The 21,400-nt window shown below is 49.9% G+C and overlaps 1 protein-coding gene across 1 annotated transcript in view; it reads left to right on the forward strand.

Moving 5' to 3' along the window:
- Positions 1 to 21,400, forward strand: part of DNAH1 (dynein axonemal heavy chain 1) — a 71,474-nt gene that overhangs the window by 40,886 nt on the left and 9,188 nt on the right. Inside the window, exons 39-60 of the mRNA XM_039559265.1 lie at positions 257 to 376; positions 999 to 1,157; positions 1,435 to 1,539; positions 2,704 to 2,844; positions 3,335 to 3,495; positions 4,178 to 4,335; positions 4,469 to 4,642; positions 5,013 to 5,051; positions 6,137 to 6,315; positions 7,146 to 7,376; positions 8,698 to 8,894; positions 9,279 to 9,414; positions 10,568 to 10,776; positions 11,559 to 11,730; positions 12,084 to 12,275; positions 12,805 to 12,915; positions 13,993 to 14,178; positions 18,915 to 19,106; positions 19,556 to 19,723; positions 20,012 to 20,203; positions 20,607 to 20,738; positions 20,954 to 21,079. Coding sequence (XP_039415199.1) covers positions 257 to 376; positions 999 to 1,157; positions 1,435 to 1,539; positions 2,704 to 2,844; positions 3,335 to 3,495; positions 4,178 to 4,335; positions 4,469 to 4,642; positions 5,013 to 5,051; positions 6,137 to 6,315; positions 7,146 to 7,376; positions 8,698 to 8,894; positions 9,279 to 9,414; positions 10,568 to 10,776; positions 11,559 to 11,730; positions 12,084 to 12,275; positions 12,805 to 12,915; positions 13,993 to 14,178; positions 18,915 to 19,106; positions 19,556 to 19,723; positions 20,012 to 20,203; positions 20,607 to 20,738; positions 20,954 to 21,079 — 3,480 coding nt within the window. The remainder of the gene's footprint in view (positions 1 to 256; positions 377 to 998; positions 1,158 to 1,434; positions 1,540 to 2,703; positions 2,845 to 3,334; positions 3,496 to 4,177; positions 4,336 to 4,468; positions 4,643 to 5,012; positions 5,052 to 6,136; positions 6,316 to 7,145; positions 7,377 to 8,697; positions 8,895 to 9,278; positions 9,415 to 10,567; positions 10,777 to 11,558; positions 11,731 to 12,083; positions 12,276 to 12,804; positions 12,916 to 13,992; positions 14,179 to 18,914; positions 19,107 to 19,555; positions 19,724 to 20,011; positions 20,204 to 20,606; positions 20,739 to 20,953; positions 21,080 to 21,400) is intronic.

Consider the following 21,400-nt stretch of genomic DNA (forward strand, 5'->3'; position numbering starts at 1 on the left):
TAGCACAAGATGAACGTAACTGTTGCACAGAACCAAAAGGGAGGCCCAGAGGTTTCTTGGTGTTAAGACTTGAACAAGGGGTTCAGCTTGCTTTTCTCCAGACAAAACAGTAGTACTTGGGATGCAGTTGGAAATGGCAGCATTCTCAGTCACACTCTCCCTGCTAAACATAACATGATGGAGGTGAGCAAGAAGATAAAACCATAGACAGCTGTGCTGGATGGTGACACTAAGCTGTCCCTACCTGTCTTTCCAGGAGGCCATCGACTTTTTACGAAGCTCTGTGAAGGAGGTAATTGCCTCAACGGACAGTAACCTCACAAGGAGCCTCCTCGTGCTCTTGGAATGTTTGTATCAGCCTTTCGTTCCCATTAAGGTAGATTTTGCTACCTCTATCACTGTTACTTGTGCCTGTAACTCTTAAGGACACTAAGTCATGGAAAGGGTTAGTCACCAGAGAACAAGATGTTGGTGCAGAAAGGTCGTGCTGTAGCTCATCTATGTGGCAGAAGGTAATACAACATCCAGGAAAGCACAAGTAAACCTGGAAGGATTATGCTCTGCCCACTGAAGGAACACAAGATAAGCTCCATGCCTACCAGGCTGGAGGGTAGAGGTTCACTTTTATTTATAGCAGAGGGAATTGGAGAATGAGTGGAAAGCAGAGATCAGAGCTGAGCAGTGATGCACTTCAGATTGCAAGTCCTTTGAGAATTAGTATTGAAGAAGGCTGGGCAATTTTCAAATTAAAAACCTAAGACTAAATTCTTCTCCCAGCTCCTGTTGAGTGACGTTAGTTCAGCAAAGAGAGTCTCTCAAGTACACCAATGAAACAACAAATTTTAATCCACAGAATGTATTAACAAGGCCTGTGAAAAACTGGCTAGAAAAAACTACATAGAAGCTAAATAGAGTTATGAGCAAATTAAGGAGAGTCTGGGGTTTGTGCACCTCAATTACACTTGAGAATTTTTCTTCTGCTTGTCTCTGGTTCTAAGGGATTTAAGACGATTCCCCGGGAGAAGGTTGCTCGTATGGGAGAGCTGATTGAACCTTGGTTTATATTTGCCTTGATCTGGAGTGTGGGCGCTACTGGAGACTCCGCAGGTCGTGAGGCCTTCAGCTCATGGCTCAGGAATAAGATGGCAAAGGAAAGGGTGAGTAAAGGAAAAGCCGATCTTCTCTCATTATAGAAGAATTAGTAGTGAGAAATGGGGATCAGAGCTGAATGCCTGGAGGCTTTGGATGGACTTCCTCTTGGCATCTGGTATGCCACTTTCTCAAAGGGACCCCTGGAGCTGGAAGTTCTGGGAGAGACCTGAGCCCCCTGGCCTGGGTAGCATCCCATTAGTAAAGTCTTCCTTGAAGTAGTGCATATCCTCCTGAGAATTCAGCTGAGTGGCAGCCAGGTTCACCACAGCTTTATTCTCACAGGTCCGGTTACTCTTCCCAGAAGAAGGACTGGTTTATGACTATAAACTGGATGATGCTGGACTTAGCAGTACTGAAGAAGATGTGGATGAGGAAGTAGTTAGAGAGGTAAAATATTTCATTTTTTATTCCAAGCTAGGTAATTTAGGAGGAGGGACCAGGAAGCAACACAGTCCTACAGGATTTGGTAGGATTTTCTCATCAAGGGCAAATAAGAAAGGCCTAAAGGAAGCAAACAAGAATGTTTAAATCAAAATTAAGCTTTTCATTGAATCAAGAAGGCAGTTTCTTGCCTTCAGAGTTGTGAACCAGATCTTTCAAAGCTGAGCCAAGAGCTGGTCAGTTGAGACCTGAGTGCCCATGTCAGTGCTCAGAAAAGTCAGAGGTGGCACAGGTGTGGCTGCTGGAGGACAGGGAGAAGCTTAGACGGATAGATCTGTCTGTGTTAGAAAGCAGTGAACAACAGCAGAAGAGCTGTGTGCAGCAGAGTCTGGAGTAGCAGCAAGGCAGACAAATATTCCATCTTTTTCACAAGAGACAGCAGTGTAGGGCATGTCAGGGTCATCTTGACTGACAGTCACCAGACTCTGGGCTAAAATGAATTTAAAAAGGAGGGAAAATGCTTCCCCTTCCTGAAGTGAAAGAAAAGAACCCTACATGAGTGTCAGATGCTTAGCAGAAGGTGCCAGTGTGGTCTCAGTGGGAAGGCCACATGGGGTGGTCAGGAATGTAGATTTTCTCCTGTATTCTCCAGCACAGCCCTGGCAGAACCTCTGTCTCATTTGTACAGTGGCCTCTGGGAGGTTCATCTTCAGCTTCCATCTAGCACAAGGGATCCATGTCTTGTACAAGTAGAAAATCTCATGTGCCTCTGAGTGCAACGTGGGCGATGGCACGGAATGGGAAGACAGGATCCCAGATAAGCCCCCTTCAGCCCTCTGCCGGGGCAGAATTCCTGTTCTTGCAAATACCACAAGTGCTCCATCCTGCTTTGATCCCAATTCTCAGGAGGGAGGGCAGGTGTGTCACTGCTGGGGCAATAACCTCTAACTCTTGGGCTCTGTCCCTCCCAAAAGTAACAAATCGAACACTCCCAGCATTGCCATACAGAAAGGTAAGGGTGGCAAGACTCAACAGAGGGGCTGGAAACCTGAATTTCTCATCAGAATCCAAGCTATTACACAGGGACTGGTGACAGGGAAAAGAGCAGCAATAGTTTTCCTAGAAGGGATAGATGCAATTGCCCCCTCTAAGCGGACTCCAATCTTTCAGGTGCGCTGGGAGGTGTGGCTGGATGCTACAGCAAAGTTCACCATGGTTCCAGACACCAACTTCTGTGACATTATTGTGCCCACAATGAACACAGTCCGAATGGCCTATCTGCTGGAGCTGTTGCTCACCAACTATAAGCCAGTATGTGCCCAGCCTTGTCTTCGAATTTTTGATTCAGCCTCTTCCTCTCCCAATGCAGTCAGAACTTAACAGCTACCTAATACTTTGAGATTATTTCCCACTCCCACAGATTTGTATTCCTCTGCTCCAATCTGTGTTTAAACACTCGGAGTTATCCATTCAGTCCCCAGGCACCATGGCAGCACCCCAAAGGCATATCAACACTCAGCTGTTCAATCAAAACACAGCAATTGCTAGATAGCCCATCACCATCCCTCTTTACCTGTTTCCTACAGTTCCATTTCATATTTCTCTGGTTGGATTCCATCCACACCAAGAGACGTTGGTGTTGGGCAGCTGACCTTACTGAAGAAGCAAGGCCAACAGTCCTCTCCCAACCTTTAAATGCCTAAAAGAGCAGTAATCTGCATTTCCTCCAGCAAATGTCAGAGTGCTGGGAAACACAGACTGCTTGCCTGTGATTATGCTGCATTGCTGATTGTGCTTCTAGGTTCTCTGCATTGGTCCCACTGGCACAGGGAAAACTCTCACAATTGCAGACAAGCTTTTGAAGAACTTGCCTAACAAATACATCACCCACTTCCTGATGTTTTCAGCACGCACCTCTGCTAACCAAACCCAGGATCTCATCGACAGCAAATTGGATAAGAGGCAAGATTCCTTTCTGTGTGTGCAAGGGCAGTATCCCTGAGCTCAGTGTTTCTATCAACTGGGCTATTTAGTTTCATCCCAAGACCTGAAGGGGCCCTGAGCATGTACAGCTGTGGATAACAAGTACTCCACACAGCACATCTGAGCTGGGATTGTGAGGGCCAATAATAGCTTGTTATAATGGCAGGAAAGTGAGAAGGATTAGTGAGGGTTGGTAAAAGTTGCTCCAATTCTAGTTATTCCAGAAATACTACATTTCACAGCACAGGTGTTTGCAAACCCTGGTGTGGGATCTTTACAGAAAGTGATGAAGGGAGAAAATGTGGCTGCCCACCCGCAGTCCTACTCCCCACAGTAAACAGCTTCCATTTCGCCTCCCTGGTCAGCCGCTGGTTGGAAGTTTCCAACAGGTTCGTGGGCTCAAGCTTTGCTTTTATATGCACCCATTTACTCCTTGGCATTTTGCATAAGTAGACAAAATTTCACCCGTGCTTGGAAAGAAGCTTGGAACATCGCTCCAGATCTTTTCCATGCAAAGGCCCTTACAAAGGAGTGTATCAAGTGTAAAAATAGCTGAAACTGTTGACTCAGGAAGCATCCAGAGGAAAAAAAGATGCTTTTGGATCAAGTTAGGAGTACCTTTGCAATAGGAGTTGTCCTGACACTGGTTCTGTCCTTGCAGGCGGAAGGGAGTGTTCGGGCCTCCAGTTGGTCGGTACTTCATCTTTTTTATCGACGACTTGAACATGCCCATGCTGGAGCAGTACGGAGCTCAGCCACCCATCGAGCTGCTGCGGCAGTGGATGGACCACCAGGGCTGGTACGACCGGAAACAGATCGGTATGAGCCAGATCCTGTGCCCAGAGCTCTTGGCAAGAGTTGGCCTGTTAGATAGTTGTACCTGCTGTGGAGATTTCTGGCGAGGGTTTTTAGCTACAACTCAGCATTCATTCCTGATTTTGCACTCTCCAAGGTACTTTTAAGAGGCTGGTAGATATTAATTTTGTCTGTGCCATGGGACCTCCTGGAGGGGGAAGGAATCCTGTCACCCCACGCCTCACTCGCCATTTCAACTACCTCTCCTTCACCGAGATGGATGACAGCAGCAAGAAGAAGATCTTCTCCACCATCCTCGGCAGCTGGATGGGTAAGTCCTGCAGAAAACTGCCACCTTCTCCTCATGTTGCAAGTCGACCAGATGATAATGGAGTTTGGAACGGGAGGAATTAATATTGATGATCTGATCAAAGTGTTGAAAACTGGAACTTGGAGTAGTTGCTTGAAGATGCTTTAGGGAAAGTGTTTTATGAGGCTTAGCAAACAGAGAGCTCATACACTGTTTAGTCTCAGGGCCAAACTCAGCTGGTGCAAATCAGCAAACTTTAGCTTTGGCTTTCACTGTTGCTTATGTTATCCTATAGCCTGGGCCTTTCAAAGAGGATTTTTTTTTGTGATGGACAGTGCTATTCTTAACCTCAATAGGTTAAGCTGGAACTCTTTTTTTTGTCTTTTTCTAGATGGACTCCTAGGAGAAAAAAGTTACAGAAATCCAGTGCGTAAGTAAGAGCAGAAAGATGAGAGAGACTGTGAACAGAACAAGCTGGTGGGCACAGCATGGCACAACTTACCTGTGCTCTCAGCAGGCAGACACTTGCCCAGACAACAGCCTTCTGTGGAAGCAGAGCCTTCTGTTACTCTCCATCTGCTGCAGCCTGTAGACAGCTGAGTAGGGTGGATCTGAGCATGGTGCTACAGCCACCATGAAAAAAGGGTTCATTTGGAGTGAAATGAGTCCTCTTATACTTGACAGGGTGGGAATTTAGGATCATCTTTGCAAATATGCCCTCATCTGCAAATATGCCAGTAGAAAGGAGTGAGAATAGTCAGCTATGGGAGAAGCAAAGCAGAGCTTTCTGAGTGCTTGCAATATTCAGAAGCACCAGTACCTGACTGTGATTTCAGGGGCACACTGAAACATCTAGCTGCAGTTTAGAGAGAAACTAAAGGATTTTTGAAATAATGCAAAACAATGCAAAATGCTGGGGTGTCACAGGGCTCTACTTCTCCAGGAGTGTTTGTAATAAGCTTCATTTGGAGAAAAAAAATAATTATGCTCTAAAACTGGCAGCTGTGTTTAAACCTTGCCAGACTGTTGCATAAGAAATTATTCCTCAGTGGCTTTGCATTTGCTGGGCATAGTAAATTGCAGGGGGTTTAGCTAAGAGGGCACTCACACCTTCTAGCTCAAAAGTAGCTGAGATTTCACAGCAGGAATGCAAGGAGGGAGAAGGAAAATCCGTCTGGAATATTTCAGGTAGGCATCAATTACCTGTCTGGCAGTGCCTCCTCTGTTCCTGGGGGGCATGAAGTCTTCACACCACAGAATCATTGTGAAACATTCTTCCACTCCCAAATTTGATTCACATTAGTTGATAAACCCACTGGCAGCTGTCCACTGCAGTGAGCAGGTGCTTGGTCAGGTCCCTCAGTGTCTCTGCCGAAAGAAGCAGAAAAAAGTGCATTTCTGCCCAAGTCCTAGCCAGCACCTCTGACACTCAGAGCCACCTTCCTGCACTGCAAGGACCTTCTCAGCCCAGAGTCACTATCCTGACATCCTCTCCCACTATTTCTGTCTCTGCAGCAGGAGCAGATGCAGTAAAAGACTTGAATGAGCCCTTAGTAGATGCCACAATCTCCGTGTATTTGACCATCACATCCCAGCTGCTGCCCACGCCAGCAAAGTCACATTACACCTTCAACCTGAGAGACCTCTCAAAGGTGTTCCAGGGCATGCTCATGGCTGAGCCCAGCAAGGTCGAGGTGAGTCCTCCCATCAGCACAGCCCTGCCACCCAGGGCAAGACCAGAAATGTTCTAGTTGAGGCCTCATCCACAGGCCTGAAAACAGGCTTCAATTTCCCTTTGGAGATGCATTTTGATACTGCTCAATGGGTGTGGTGGCCTCCCCTTTGGCTATTGCTTAGTACCAGTAGAAGGCAGACCCCCCTTTTATCACAGGCCTTCCTTGGCATGGTGAAGCAGGTGAGTGGCCACAGGGAGTCAGTAGGACACAGCCCACCCAGTCAGGGCTGGATGGAGCCATGGGGGATCAGACAGGGACCAAACAGGGGCAGAAGTGTTGTTCTATTACCTGCTTCTGTCAGTGGAGGCTTCTGCCCCTTCAGCTCTCCTGAGGACCTTGCTCTGGCTCCAGCCTGGCCAGTAGAGATTGAATTATCACTGGAAGTACTTAAGGCCCTAAGTACTATAGGTTCTGTGCTATCAACCAAGTAAGAGGATCTTTCATAAAACACACAAGAAAACCGTAAAAATTAAATCAAACTGGGGAAAGATAAAAACAAAGAACATAAAATTTAAGTCTCTCGAAGAAAGCCTGACATATGGACAAATAGAGGAGGATAAGCTGAAGCTGTAATGAGCTCTCTGCAAAGCAGCTGTTTTGACAAGAGTTGTTTTTGAGAGGAGAAGGGAAAGCAGCTTCCTCCGCCCAGTTCTTTCTCCGCTCCAGCTGCCTTCTAACAGGAGTGGAGCTGGCCACATGCTGGGCAGGAACCAGCTTTCCTGACAGCAACGCTCATAACACTTCTCTGCTTCTCTCACGGGGGCTGTTTTGCTGGGATTTCCTACCAGAACAAAGAGCACCTGCTGAGATTGTGGTACCATGAGAGCTGCCGAGTGTTCCGTGATCGCTTGGTCAGCGACGAGGACCGGAGCTGGTTTGACAACCTAATGACGAAGAAGATGGAGGAGTTCGGCACCACTTTTAAGGAGGTCATTCCCACGCTGCCAGTTCTGTTTGGAGACTTCATGGAGCCAGGTGCCAATGTCAAAGTATACCAAGCAATCGACAGCCAGGATAAGGTAAGGACCCTGGGAATCACGTTGTGAACTACGTTCACATCTTCCCGGTCTTCTATAAACAATGGAAAACAGTAATAGTAACAATGGCAGTGTTTTAATTGGAGGTGTCTGAAACCACAAACCCTCCCAGGGGTCTCTTGAGAAATCCTACCCCATATATGAACAGTGGCTGCATGTGTTGTGATGGGCAGTTGAGGTGGAACAAGCTGTCTCTTCATTGCAATCCTGGAGGCAGCCTGCTATGCCAAATCTCCCAAATGAGCCACACATGGGAGAGAAAAGTGAAATTTGCTGGAAAGAAATGGCACATTACCCCCAAACAATACTACTTTTGCCATTAAAGACTTCACAATTGACCTTTACAAGTAATTAATGTTACTGCCAGACTCCCTGTTGGAGAAGATACTGGGAGTACTTGGGTAGTGGTAATTAAGCAAAGGCAATGAGTGGTGCCTTTTGCTCTCATTATCAGAAACAGATGATTATTCTGTCGTCTCTCCTCTTGTGATAGCTGTGTGACAAGGACTGGTAATTAACTGAGCTTTCCAATCCCTTTCACAAAGTAGGTAGGCCTGTCCTCCACCAAGACAGCCAGACTTAGAGGCAGCTGCACAGTCCCCACTGATGCACACAGCACTTTGGCATCTAGGCAGGGATCTCAGCACTGTATGAATTCCAGCTAGTGTTGCTTTCACAGTGAGATTGGTGAGGGGGTAGGATCAAATCCCAGATGTCTTCATGCTTCATCTCCTTCTCTGGCCTGAGGGTGCTGTTGAAGAGAGCCCTGGGAAGGGCAGGAGAAACTGCTTCTGCAGCTATTCCATGTGATGGCTGGACTGGGAGAGGAGTGTGTTACTGTACCCATCTACAGCCAGTGTTGTTTTCTTCCCCGGCACCTGTGCTTTCCAGCCAGGATCCTAACCACAGGATTCAGCAGCAGGCAGTGGTCAGCTATAGAGCAAGGGAGCTAACCCAGAGGGAAGCCTTGGAGCAGTATGGATCAGGCAGCCATAAGCTCTTTTATTTTGAACTACACCCTGCTGTTGCTCGAGGCAAACAGCACTGTTGGGAACAGCAGACTATAGTCACTTGCCTGAGTCAGTTTAAGGTCACCATTGAGCAACTACTGCCACCACCACTAACTGAATTCAGCCCATCCAGTGGCAGTTCCTTATAGGACCATGGAGGAGAGCTGCTCCCAGACCCTGTTAAGCACCAGGCTCTGCCCTCCCCTAGTCCTGGCTGTGCCAGCAGACAATAACCCCCCTCCACACACAATTGATTTTATCTGGTAGCCACAACTGAGCATTTCTACCCACAGCTGAAGCTTGTGATTGAAGACTACCTGGAGGAGTACAATCAAAGCAACACCCCAGAACTGAAGCTTGTGCTTTTCATGGATGCGATACAGCACATCTGCCGAATCAGCCGGATTCTGCGGCAGGCTCCGGGCAATGCTCTTCTCCTGGGTGTTGGGGGAAGTGGGAGACAGTCTCTCACCAGACTGGCATCTCACATGTAAGTAATGCACTCCCACCTATGCATGTAATGTGGAGCAGCTCCATTGGGGCTGCCTTCAGAGAATCTCTTTTTCTGTCCTTCCCACTGCCAGTTACATGTTTTTCTGGCTGCTGACTCCTCAAATGAGTCAAGAGCTAGGACTCAATTAACATGCACATCTGCACTGGGTTTCTAGCTAGCTCTGGTATCTCTGCTTTGTGTAAAACATGTTCCTGGGTTGGTGGCTGTCCTTGGTGCATAAGGACAAGCGTGTGCTCAGGACTCACTGTAGGAGAACAACTTGCTTGAGTCCTTTCCCCTTGAGTACACAACACATACTGGGAATTGACAGAAGAGGGTATTTTAATCTGATGTAACTCCACAGGCTTCTCTTTCCTTTAGGGCAGAAAATGAATGTTTCCAGATTGAACTGTCCAAAAATTACGGCATGACCGAATGGCGAGATGATGTGAGGAAGATCATGATGAAGGCAGGCCTTCAAAGTCTACCCAAGACTTTCCTATTTGTAGACACACAGGTACAGGAGTATTAACATGGTGGATTCCATCTTAAAAGGAGTTAAAAACACATCTCCAAGCTCAATAAATTCCCCTGCAGAGTATTAAGGAGCTTGACACAAACCAGACACAACTTGTATATTTCTTCAGTAGCCTGTATTCATCATCTTATAAAAGAGCCTCGGGGAAACTGGAGGTGGTGCATTTATTGCTAGAGGGTCTGTAGAGCTGTGTGTGAGTGGGTGGATTTTTCTCTAGCTCAAGGAAGCTCCTTTCAGCTCCATCCAAGGGTTTGGTGGGTACATAGATTTTAGCTGTCTGAAGCTAAGCACTATGTTGGCCACTGATATCAGAAGTCCTAAGTAAAACGATTCTTTTCCTTTTCAAAAATAGAGTAGATTTAGGACCTTACTCCTGCTGGTTCCACAGGATAATGCTGGCTTGTAACTGTAAACTGTAACTTGCTAATGAGTAGGCCAATTTCCACTTCTGGAATCACAGTTATGTTCCCCATAGGCTTTTTTACTGCCTTCATTATCATAGGAACCATTCCCTTGTGGCGAAGCCCTAAGCAGGGAGATGAGCATCAGTCAAATGCTGCTTGTTCCTGCAGCCTTTTCCCTGCAGTGAGAAGCATATGTGGGAGCAAAGGGGCCCAGGAGGGTACATTTAGTCAAGGAGATGGATGCTGTGTATTTCTGATTTAGCAAAGGTGGAGAGGTGAGTGTAGTGCTGGAGGGAGATCGTCCCACAGCCTGTGACACATCCCTACAATTACTCTGTCTCCCACATTGATAAGCTTTATTTTAATAATGAAGAGTTCTGTGCTGGAGGAACGAAGACCCGGAGCAACCAGGTGTCTGAGGTCTCACTGCAGAGGCAGGGAGCAAGAGCCTGAGCTCAGTTGGTCTGTAAGGAGGCACGGAATGGGCAGAAGGAGGTTTGTTCTCAAACACACCCTCCCACACCTGAAATGGCTGAATATGGCTGTTTAATGGGAAGTGCTGGACAAGAATCAGGGTGTGCCTTTCTGGAGTCAAGTGATCACAGAAATGTTTCTTATTACAGAGGCTGAGGGCTGTATTTATGCAGAAATTATCTCCATGGCATGTGAGACATGACTGCCTTCTGACATAAGAAACTGCTTTTTTTTTTTACCTATCATCTACTTAGATTAAAAGTGAATCCTTCCTCGAAGATATCAACAACTTGCTCAACTCTGGTGACATTCCTAACATTTACAATCCTGAGGACCAAGACCAGATCCTGACAGCTATGAAGCCTATTGTTCGAGATCTAGGGCAGCAGCCCACCAAGGCCAATTTGATGGCTGCATACACAGCCCGGGTTCGCAGCAATATCCACATGGTCCTGTGCATGAGGTACACTTCAGGCCTACAGCTCCATGCTTTTAATGTTAATTATTCCCTCCTTATCCTTTGCCTTGCTTCACTGTGTAATGGGATCTTTATTTCCGAGCCCCAGACTTTGGAGGAGGAGAAAGAATAGGAATATGGTTTGCAGAACACCTTCCCCTAGGACTAAATACTTTTTTTTTTTTTAAACACTTTGCTGGTCTCAAGACAAAGTTTGAAATTTTCAAGAGTATGATTATGTGTGATTCAGATGAAACACAAGGTACCTCTTCCTCCCTGCACCACTGAGCCATTTGTTACAGACATATCTTGAATTTGGGGCTCAGTTGCACCATGTTTGCTTATGAATCTAATGCACAGTCCATAAGCAGCTTGCTCCCTTGCAGGAGAGATACCAGAAGGTACAGGGCATTCCCAGTGCAAGAACAAGTAGAAAAATCAGGCCCATGATTCTGGTTTGGTGATGTGATCCCTGCACCCACCTGCTTGAAATAAACTTCAGAGCACATTTATTTCTTATCGCTTAAGTGTTCTCCCTAGGGAGGGACCCATAAACCATCTTAATACTTCCAGAATATCCCGAGGACTGCCAAGGAATGGGCTCAGACGTGTACCTTTGGGCATGCAGCTCACTGCCTGAACTTTCATTCCCCTTTTCCCTCCTTCCCTGGGTGTTATTCCTGTCCCTCTTATTCTGCAAGGCTTCAGGGTGGTTCTGTAGAAGGAAAGCTGTTTTGTCCTTTTATTTGGAGCCAGTTGTAACACATCTCTGCATGCCTCGCCCTCAGCCCCATCGGAGAAGTGTTCCGCGCACGCTTGAGGCAGTTCCCTTCTCTTGTGAACTGCTGTACCATTGACTGGTTCAATGAGTGGCCTGCTGAAGCCCTGCAGAGCGTTGCCTCTTCCTTCCTGAGTGAAATCCCACTTCTTGGTAGCGGTAATGAAGATATCAGCGGGATGGTAGGTGCATCCTCGGGAATAATCTGCTCCCGTCTGTTCAGTGTGCTGTGTCTCTGAATACACCAAGACAATGGATGCAGGGCACACCTTCAAAAGTGTCCTACCCCACAGCAGAAATGTGCCATGGCAGGATCATTCAAATGCAGAACTGCATAGCTTTTGTATGCCTTGAAACAGGCTTGGCCATTTGTCACCCCTCTAGGGCACTAAAGCCCACACACACACATGAGCTCTGCTGTAACTGTACAGTTTGGTTCTTCATAAGCCCCTTTTGCTCTCTCTGGGCATCACATGGATTTGCCTTTCACATGTTCAGTGCTGAATAAGATTGCTTCTTTCCTTTCTCCTTGTAGATTCAAGTATGTGTAGCAATCCACCAGAGTGTGGCAAAGAAGTGCCAGTTGTTCCTAGCAGAACTGGGCAGACACAATTATATCACTCCCAAAAGCTACCTGGAGTTCCTCAGCATATTCAGTTCCCTCATTGGAAAGAAGCAACAGGAACTGAAGACAGCCAAGAACAGGATGCAAAGTGGCCTGGACAAGGTTTGTCCCTCATACCCAGGAAAGCTTTGAGGCCATCCCTTATGCACTCTGAGCAGTGTATTTATAGCTGCAGAGATGCAGTGAGATGTCTTACACATCCTGTGTAACAGGAAAAAATTCAGGCTAAAGCGAGTGAGAACTATGCCTTCTGCCAGGGCCAGTCTTTCTGAAGGTCTGAGTCTGCAATGGCTCTGAAAGAATAATGAACCCCAGTCTTAGGCGACCACAGACCTCTGTGTAGCTCATCTCTCAGGATGTTCCTTACTGACCTTGTAATTGAAAGCCCTCTAACAGAAACATTGTTCTGCTGCCTCATTGAAATGATGCCTAACATGTGCAGGTAGCATTAGGCACTACTGTTTACAAGCTCACCACAGTGTCAGATTGTTGCTTTAGCAGGGACCAGGGCAAGACCTGTGCCTTGCACAGCCCGATGCTCGGCAGGGAGCACCCTCCAGGGCAGCAGAGCCCTTTCCTAGGGCTTTCCATGGCTGCTGGCCCTGCTCTTAACTCTGCTTTGCTCCCACAGCTCCTGCGAACAGCAGAGGATGTAGCGAAGATGCAGGAGGAGCTGGAGTCCTCCCGCCCTCTCCTGGCCCAGGCAGCCAAGGACACCGAGGCAACCATAGAACAGATAAAGGTACCGCGGCTGGGCAGCCCTGCACTTTCTAACTCTGACGCTCAGACTGGACTCGACACAGGCTGGAGGGGCCTGGCAGGGATTGTGCAAAATCCTGCTTGATCAGAGGTAAAAACGCCTCAGATTGGCACAGCAGATATTTGTGCAGAGCTGCACTGACAGCAAAAACTGCCTCCTGCTGGGGTCCTGCTCTGCTGCAGGTGAGCACCACTTGTTGCAGAAGCGATGGCTCCCATGCCCCTGTCTGAAACCACCACCCAGGGGTCAGGCAGCCGAGCTCCCAGCTCCCATGCCCTTGCAAGCACAGTCTAGCAACACTAACACAATCCTCAGGTGGGCTGAGCAGCTCTAAGCCAGACTGTTGTTGTTGAACAGGATCATTTCTTCACATCCCATTCCCAGGGAGCTGATCCAGCTGCAGCCTACCCCCCATCACTGTGTGATGATCCCATACCTCAGGGATCATCACACAGTCACTCATGCCACTTCAGAAAAGGGAATTGTTCTGTGTTGGCTGTCACTGCCTTCTCTCCTTGTGTTCCTCCCTGCCCATCTCCTACTGTGGGATGGCCACACTGGGCCAGAGTCAAGAGGGACACTAACATCATACAGCTCTGCATGCAGAGGGGAAAGAATCTGCAATCTCCTAAATTTCCACATAGCAGATAAGCAGATATGCCTCCTGGTAGTGTTTTAACCCTTGGGGTAGGCAGAAGTGGCAGTTTTAGAAACAAACCCCTAAGCATATCTTCCTATTCCTCCATCTCCCTACAAATTTGCACCCCCCCCCCCCCAATGCATCCTCTACTCATGCCAATAGGAAGATGGGTAGAGCAGCTAATTCCTGCAAGACTAACATCATCCCAGACACAGCCAGAGCTGGAGCTTGTGGATGGTTTATACAGGCTGACAAAAACCTTCTCCCAGTATGTTGCAGGAAGGGCAGCCCCTGCAGCAGTTAGGTCCCTGAGATCTGCTGGAAGAAGACACACAAGCTGCCAGGACAGCTGTGATCCTTTCCTAGCCAAGTCAAGCTCTGCCTCCAGCATGCTTCTGAGGTTGTCTATGGTGTTGCAGGTGGACACAGCTGTGGCTGAAGAGACAAGAAGTGCTGTGCAGGCTGAGGAGGCAAAGGCCAATGAGAAAGCTCAGAAAGCCCAAGCCATTGCAGATGATGCTCAGAAGGACTTGGATGAAGCCCTCCCAGCCCTGGATGCTGCTCTTGCCAGCCTGAAGAACCTCAACAGAAATGATGTTACAGAGGTAACTGTGTCAAGGGAGAGGGTGGCAAAACTGGGTCTGGTCAAGGACAGCCTGTCCCTTTGCAGCAATTCCCCTTCAATAGGCTTGCAATGTCCCCAGCCTTTCCCTCCATCCATCCCCCTGGGCTCACTCTGGGCAGCTGCCCATGCAGCTTCTCACCTTCACTCCTTCCGAGGCAAAATGAAGGGCAGAAAGGCAGTAAGGGGCTCCTGGGTGTTTCCAGCATGTCCTGGAGAGGCTGTGGAGGAGGGCTGGCCCCACGTGCCTGTCCATGGGGGTAGGCAGCAGGGACCACCAAGCAATCCCAAGTGCTGACTGCAGCACAGGGACAGAACTGGCAGCACCCTGAACCTGCAGGCTCTTTGGAAAGGGACCCACCACAGGCAGAGAGGAGGCAGCAGGCTGAATTCAAGGAATGCTGGCTTGAAATAGGCTAGTGAGAGAAAGAAGGGTGATTCTGAGCCTGCAAGCATCACAGCCCATAGCCAAGAGATCACACTCAGTGAGTAGATTTCACCACACAAGGGACAGGCTTATTGATTGCTCTGCAGTTGTGAGGAACAGACCTTTTTATTCTCCCAAAAACGTACAAAACCCCTTTCCCCAGAAAGTGGGGAAAGACACAGACAGTGTTGGTCCTCTTGCCCCCAGCACCCATCCTCTTGTCAAGATGGCATGAGAGGTGTCTTGTCTATCCAAGGCTTCCAATGCCACAAGATGCATCAATTTCTTACGCATCATCTAAACCAGCCCCTGGAAACTGTTTAAGGAATAAGTTCCCAGTTTCTTTTAAACCCAGCTGCCAGGTCATGACCCAAGTAACCTGTCACCGGAGCAGAGACCACCAGAGTTCTCTCCCAGTCCAGAATTAAGGACCCAGCCCAACCAAGAGAGGACACCACTACTGTGGCAGGGAGCAAGGATCCCTTTGACCTACTCCTTTCCCCTCACGGGAGGGGAAGGAAGCCGATGCCTGCTTCTCCAGCTCCTCCACCACCTCTCTCAGCCGATCCTCATCGCAGTAAAACTGCACATAAAGGTTGCGCTCTGCCTGCAGGATGGGGTTCTCCAGAGCCCTGTGCTTCACCTCCAAGTCACCCAGGAAGTCTGTCAGCTTTTGGTGGAGGTCGTCCTGCATGATGATCAATTGCTGCATCAGCTTGGTGATCTCCTAAGGGACAGAGCCCAAACTCATGTGAACATGGAGAAATAAAGGGATTTTCCTCAGACCTGTGGAACAGCTCAGCCCCCCAGAAACAAACTAACCACCCAGCTCTGGCCTCCAAACCCTCCCAGTCCAAGGAGCAGAGGTGGCTTACTGGGACACCTTGGCTAAGGCACCCCAATCTCGACACTGAACAGCACATGTGAGACACAGTGAGAATCACCTGTGTCCCATAGCCAGCCACTGCCTCACCAGATGGTTTTTGGGACAAGGCAAGGATCAGGCCAACCTGCCCTCCCTCTGTGGCTGAGAGGCAGCGAGGTCTCCCCCCTGCACCCAGGGAGGATGGCAGAGGGGTGCAGCAGTGCTTCCTTACCGGCGAGGAGAGCTGCAGCTGGTTGGAGCTGTTGTACAGCTGGCGATAGACCACCTCTATGGAGGACTCCAGGGCAGACACCTCGGGTATAGGAGCTTCTAGCTGGGCTTCCAGTGCCTTCTTGTCCTGAACCAGCTGGGAACACTTGGCTGCCAAGGCCTCGTAGCTGCGGAAGGGCTGCTTCTCCTGAACTTCCCCCATCAGCATGTCCCAGAGCCTGTGAGAGAGGACAGCCAGCCAGAGCTGTGAGTACAGCACCAGGGCTGAGGAAGATCAGGACTCTGAGGTTGTTGTGCACTGTAAGACTGGGATGCAAGCAGATGTGGGTCAGCAATGAGAAGACAGCCACTCCTGATGAGCATCCCATGTCATGGAGCTCTGGGAAGAGCACCATAAAGGACCAGGCTGGCTCAAGAGCCAGTGTGTGATTTCTTTTCAACAGACACCAGCACCAGCTACTCCAGAACTGTGTGGGGAAGACTGAGAAGACCCAGTCAATGCAGGGCACCTAGTCAGAGAAAGGTCTTGCTCTAAGCAGCTTGTGCTTTCTTGTGGCCCAGCTCTCCTTCTCCATGGCTGAAGACTTGCCTCTACACTCTCTACCTGAGCATTCTAGAAAAACTTATGTTCTCTGTACTCATTCCACTCTCCAAGCCCGTACTTTGCTTCCTCAGTCCAAGCCAGCCAGAAAGAAGCAGATCTGGGGAATTTCACACCACCATGGAGTCACAGTGGCTGCACTGGCAGAAGAGCACTGCTAGTCTATCTGGTAGCTTGGGTGTGCTGCCTGCCTCAGCCATTCCCATGCCACTGCCCCCACATCCAGTTTGTTCTTCGTGCTCAGACCCCCCAGGCCCTTACCGTATAGCAGTGAGGTCCTTGGGGTCTATCCATTTGCGTGGATGACCCATTTGGGAGGACCTGGCACCTCTGAAGTAGTTCTGCTGCTCCTGCAGCCTAGTCTGGGATTTCCTCATGATGGTTTCGATCTTCTCCAACCAAGCAGCCTTCTGTTCCAGCTCCTTTCTCTCCCGTTTCAGCTGGAGCTCCAGCAGATCCAGGCGGCTGTGCTGGCTCGGCAGCCAAGCAGCCGCTGCCTCCTGCCTCCTGGCAATGTTCTGGAGGCGAGCAGCCTCCCGGCTGAAGTGCTCGTGCAGGATGGGCAGGCGAAAGCGGCGCCGGGCCTCTGCCTTCAGCAGGGGCAGCAGCTGGTGTGTCAGAGTGTGCGTGATGTCGAAGCGCAGGGTGTGCAGCTGCCTCTGGAGCATGGCAGCCTGGCTCCGGAGCTCAGCCTCGACCGCCTGCTGCACAGGGGGACACAAGACAGGCTGGTGACACAAGACAGGCTGGTGACACAAGACAGGCTGGCTCTGCCGCCCCCTCCCAGCTTGTCAGCTGTGCTCCAGTGGTCAGCAGGAGGGACTGCCTCTGCCGCAGGCAGACCCTGCCACAAAGGATGGTGGAGGAATGGGGGCACTGGCCCTACCTGGTTATCCTCAAGAGCTTCCAGAGTCCTTTGGGCCCACTCCAGTGCAGCACAGGCACCTTCCACTTTTGCTGCAGTGACTATAACCTCCCTCCGGGCACAGATATATGCTGTCTCTATTTGGCCCAGCTCCTTCCAGAAGCTGTCTTGGTCCTCCAGTAGCTCATCTTCATCAGTCCCAAGGCTTTTCGGCATTGATGTTTTTTTGGTGTCCATTCTCTCTGTGAAATCCTGGCTACCATCTCTCTCCTCCTCACTCTCCATGCTCAACACATCTCTCTCATTCCCCACATCCAATAGCAGCTCTGCTTTTGAGCCTTGGGCCAATATTCCCCAGCTTGCTGGTGCCACCCCCCACGGTGTCTTTGTGCATTCTTGATAAGGAGCTCCTCTTCTCTCTTGTGGCATTTCACAGTATGAGTCCATCTGTGCCCCAGCCTCCAGCCCTTCCTTCAGGCTTCTCTCTCCCTGTGCACTTGCTTCCCAAGCATCTGGAGCCTGGACACTCTCTGGTAGGACCTGCTGGATGAACCTCTCAAATGCATTGGTGGCCTGTTGTTCTTGCTCCAGGTAAGGGCCAAGATCTATCTGGCACAGCAGTGTTGGCAGCTGGCCCATCCCCACCTGACACTCTGACACCTGCTTTGCAGCCTGGCTGACCTGGCTCAAGACAGCTCTGGTTTTGAAGATCTTTTCTTTCAGGTCCATATGAGCCATCCTCAAGTCCTGCTTCACCACATTCTCCTCCTCCTCCAAATACTTCTGCTCCTGCTGCAGCTTGTCTGTCCAGGCCAGCAGCTTCCTGTACCTCCAGAGCTGACAGTCACGATAGTCCTTCAGCTCCTGAAGCTCCTGCTGCAGGGCCTCTTGAGAGGGCCCCTCATCTGCTATCATGCTTGGGAGCTGCATGACTTGGCAGCACATCCGCAGGGCCTCCTCCAGGGCATCTCCTTCCAAGATGGGTTTGCCTGCAGCCAGCAGGGCCTCATAGGCCTCCACCTCAGCTGGGCTCAGTACGTTCTCCTCACCCACCATGCTGCAGAACCACTCGAGGAATTGCTTTGTCTCAGGGCAGTCAAAGAGCCACTCAAAGTCCTTCTCACAGAGGGTGTCTGCGTGGGGGTAGATCAGCCTCAGCGTTGCCATAAAGTCTGCTGCTCTGCTGACAGTGTCCAGTGGGAAGGCCTGGGAATATCCCCAGCTGAACATGGCAAGGATGGTCGAGCACTAGAAGGGATAAAGCAGGAGTCATCCTCAGAGGTTCTGACACCACAGTCATCTCAAGGGTGCTGCAGCAGCACTCCACAAGTGCTGAAGACCAGCTTGTGGGGTGTGGCATTGCTGTGGTGGGGTACAAGACAAACGAGAGCCCATAGAACAAGGGGGAAAGCCTGCCCATGCCCCATTTCCATACAGCCTTCTCCCTGGGGCCATACAGATTTAGCTCCTTTGCCGAGATACATTCAGCCCATAGGGACAAACCTATCAGGGTATCACAGCAGGCTCTTTCAGCCTACATTTAGTTTACTCCATGCCCTTTCTGATAACCAGCTTTCCCTTCAAATGCCTCTGTCCTTCCTGCCCGCGTATTGCATTCTCTAAGCGTCCTACCTCTCGTCCCAGTCTCCGCTGGCCCTGCTGAGGGAGGGATGAGCACCCCATCTCCCAGAGAATCAAGTTAACCCACTGTTTCCATTTGGGTTTTGCAGGTACGAGCCCTGCAGCGGCCTCCCCCTGGTGTGAAGATTGTGATTGAAGCTGTCTGCATTATGCATGGAAAAAAGCCCAAAAAGGTGGCAGGAGAAAAGATAGGCACCAAGGTGGATGATTACTGGGAGCCAGGCAGGGCCCTTCTCCAGGACCCAGTGCAGTTCCTGAACAGCCTGTATGATTATGATAAGGTAAGCAGTGGCAGAAGGAGGCTGTGAGTGGGATAAGGTATTGCCTCACAGACATCCTTCTCACAGCAGTAACAAATTGAGCTCCTTGTGGGCAACACTGAGGATGGGGGTGTATTTGGCCTGCAAGCCCTCATGTCAGTTGGGTGCACTTCATTGCCTTGGGCACTGGGACCCAGACACACAAATCTTCACATTCTGTCCCTCTGCTCTTTTGTGTGGAGGAGCTATGTAGAAGTGGTATGGGAAGGGATTTACCCAACCCCACAGCTGTGGCTCCCAGACCTCAGCGTGCAGCAATTCGATTCCTCTTGCTCCAGTGTGATGCCTTGACCACCCTGTCAGGTCCTGGGATGCTGCTGCCTCTGGGGGAAGCCCTTAGGAGTTGAGTGATGAGCATGCTAGAGATCTGCCTGAGGAGAAGTCTCTTTCTCTCCCACCATTCTTCACAGGACAATATTTCAGACAATGTGATCAAGGCCATCCAGCCCTACATTGACAATGAGGAGTTTCAGCCAGCTGCCATCGCCAAGGTGTCCAAAGCCTGTACCTCCATCTGCCAGTGGGTGCGTGCCATGCACAAGTACCACTTTGTGTCCAAGGTCGTGGAGCCCAAGCGGGTAAGAGGCTGTGCGACCCAGTTGTTTTCGATGTTCAGGAACACAGTACCAGCTGCTCCCTTCTGTTGGAGATGCTGGGAATCACCATGTTCTGCAGGTCAGGACGTAACGTCTTTGTCATCCAGGGATTGGATTGACTGAGATATTGAGATATCGAGATATCAGTAGCTAGCACTTATCAGCAAGTGCTTTTATGGAAAACCAGCTCCTGCTCCAAGGTCTCTGGCTTTTGGGAAAGAGCCTGACCACATGCCCAACATACCCACCGTTCCTTGTGCATCTCCCCAGCAAGCCCTGCGGGAGGCAGAGGAGGACCTGCGTGCCACTCAGGCGGTCCTTGATGAAGCCAAGCAACGCCTGAAGGAGGTTGAAGATGGCATTGCCATGCTGCAAGCCAAGTACGAGGCCTGCAAAGCCAATAAGGAGGAGTTGGAGATGAAGTGTGAGCAGTGTCTGCAGCGATTGGCCCGTGCTGATGTGGTAAGGGACAGAGCTGGGTTCTGCCTGCTTATATGAGGCAACTCAATTTCAGACCACGCACCACAATGGTGAAAACATCCATGACAATCCTAGGCTGAAGCTGCCTGCCCTGATCTCAGCAGCTCAACAGGACTGGAAAGCTAAGCTAGCCAGGCACTGATGTGAAAAGCTGCTGTCCTCCTGTGCACAGCTTCCTCAACTAGTAATAGGTCTCCAGGACAGCTGAGAGCAGCTCAGTAATCCCAGAACTGGGTGCTCAAAGCCAGACAGAATTCAGAATATGTCAGGGGCCACCCCAGCCTCTGGTCACCAAAGTCACCTGCAGCATTACCCAGAGAGCAGCAGGTCCAGGACACAAAGTTAGACCACACAGCAGCTCTCACATGTGCAACTTATCCCACAGCTCATCAACAGCTTGGCTGATGAGAAGGTGCGCTGGCAGGACACCGTGGAGAGCCTGGATGGCAAGATCAACAACAGCTCTGGGGACGTGCTGGTTGCAGCTGGCTTTGTGGCCTACCTGGGCCCCTTCACAGTAAGTGGGCAGTGCTCAGCACTCAGCTTGCAGCTCTGCTGTCCTGGCCATGGAGAAAGGAATAGGACACAAGGGTGTGAGATCCTTCCAGGATCTCTCTCCACTTGTGCCAAAGGCTGCATAGGGCCCATTTGAATGGGAACAGAAGGGTTTAGATACTCACAACAGACCAGCTGCAACTTAGAGAAAGGCTATGATGGTGTTTCTCGTGGCAGGGAGACTACCGTGCAGCACTGTCCGAGGAGTGGATGAAGGAGCTGGCCAAAAACTACATTCCCCACAGCTGGGATGCAAGCCTCATCAACACCCTTGGAGACCCTGTGGAAATCCGCTCCTGGCAGGCAAGTTGAAAAAAAAAAAAAAAAAAAAAACCCCAAACCAAGCAATACTTGAGGGAGAAGGGACCTCAGGTAAAGACTAAAACACTCAGCTCACCACTCACTAGGATCACCTGCACCAAAGGACAAGCCCCAAACCAAGCAGCTGGATAATGACCAAGCGCCTCCACACTGCAGAGCTGGAATTACTGCCAGGCTTGGGCAGCAGCAATGAAGGCATCAGCCTTGACCTGTAAGGCTTGTCCTTTACAGCTCCCAGGCCTAGAGCCTAGCTCTGGCCACAGCCTGCCCAAGCCTGACCCCACAGCACAGTTCCATCCCAGG

This window comes from Corvus cornix, chromosome 12, assembly GCF_000738735.6.
Source record: "Corvus cornix cornix isolate S_Up_H32 chromosome 12, ASM73873v5, whole genome shotgun sequence".
In the NCBI taxonomy this organism is placed as follows: domain Eukaryota; kingdom Metazoa; phylum Chordata; class Aves; order Passeriformes; family Corvidae; genus Corvus; species Corvus cornix.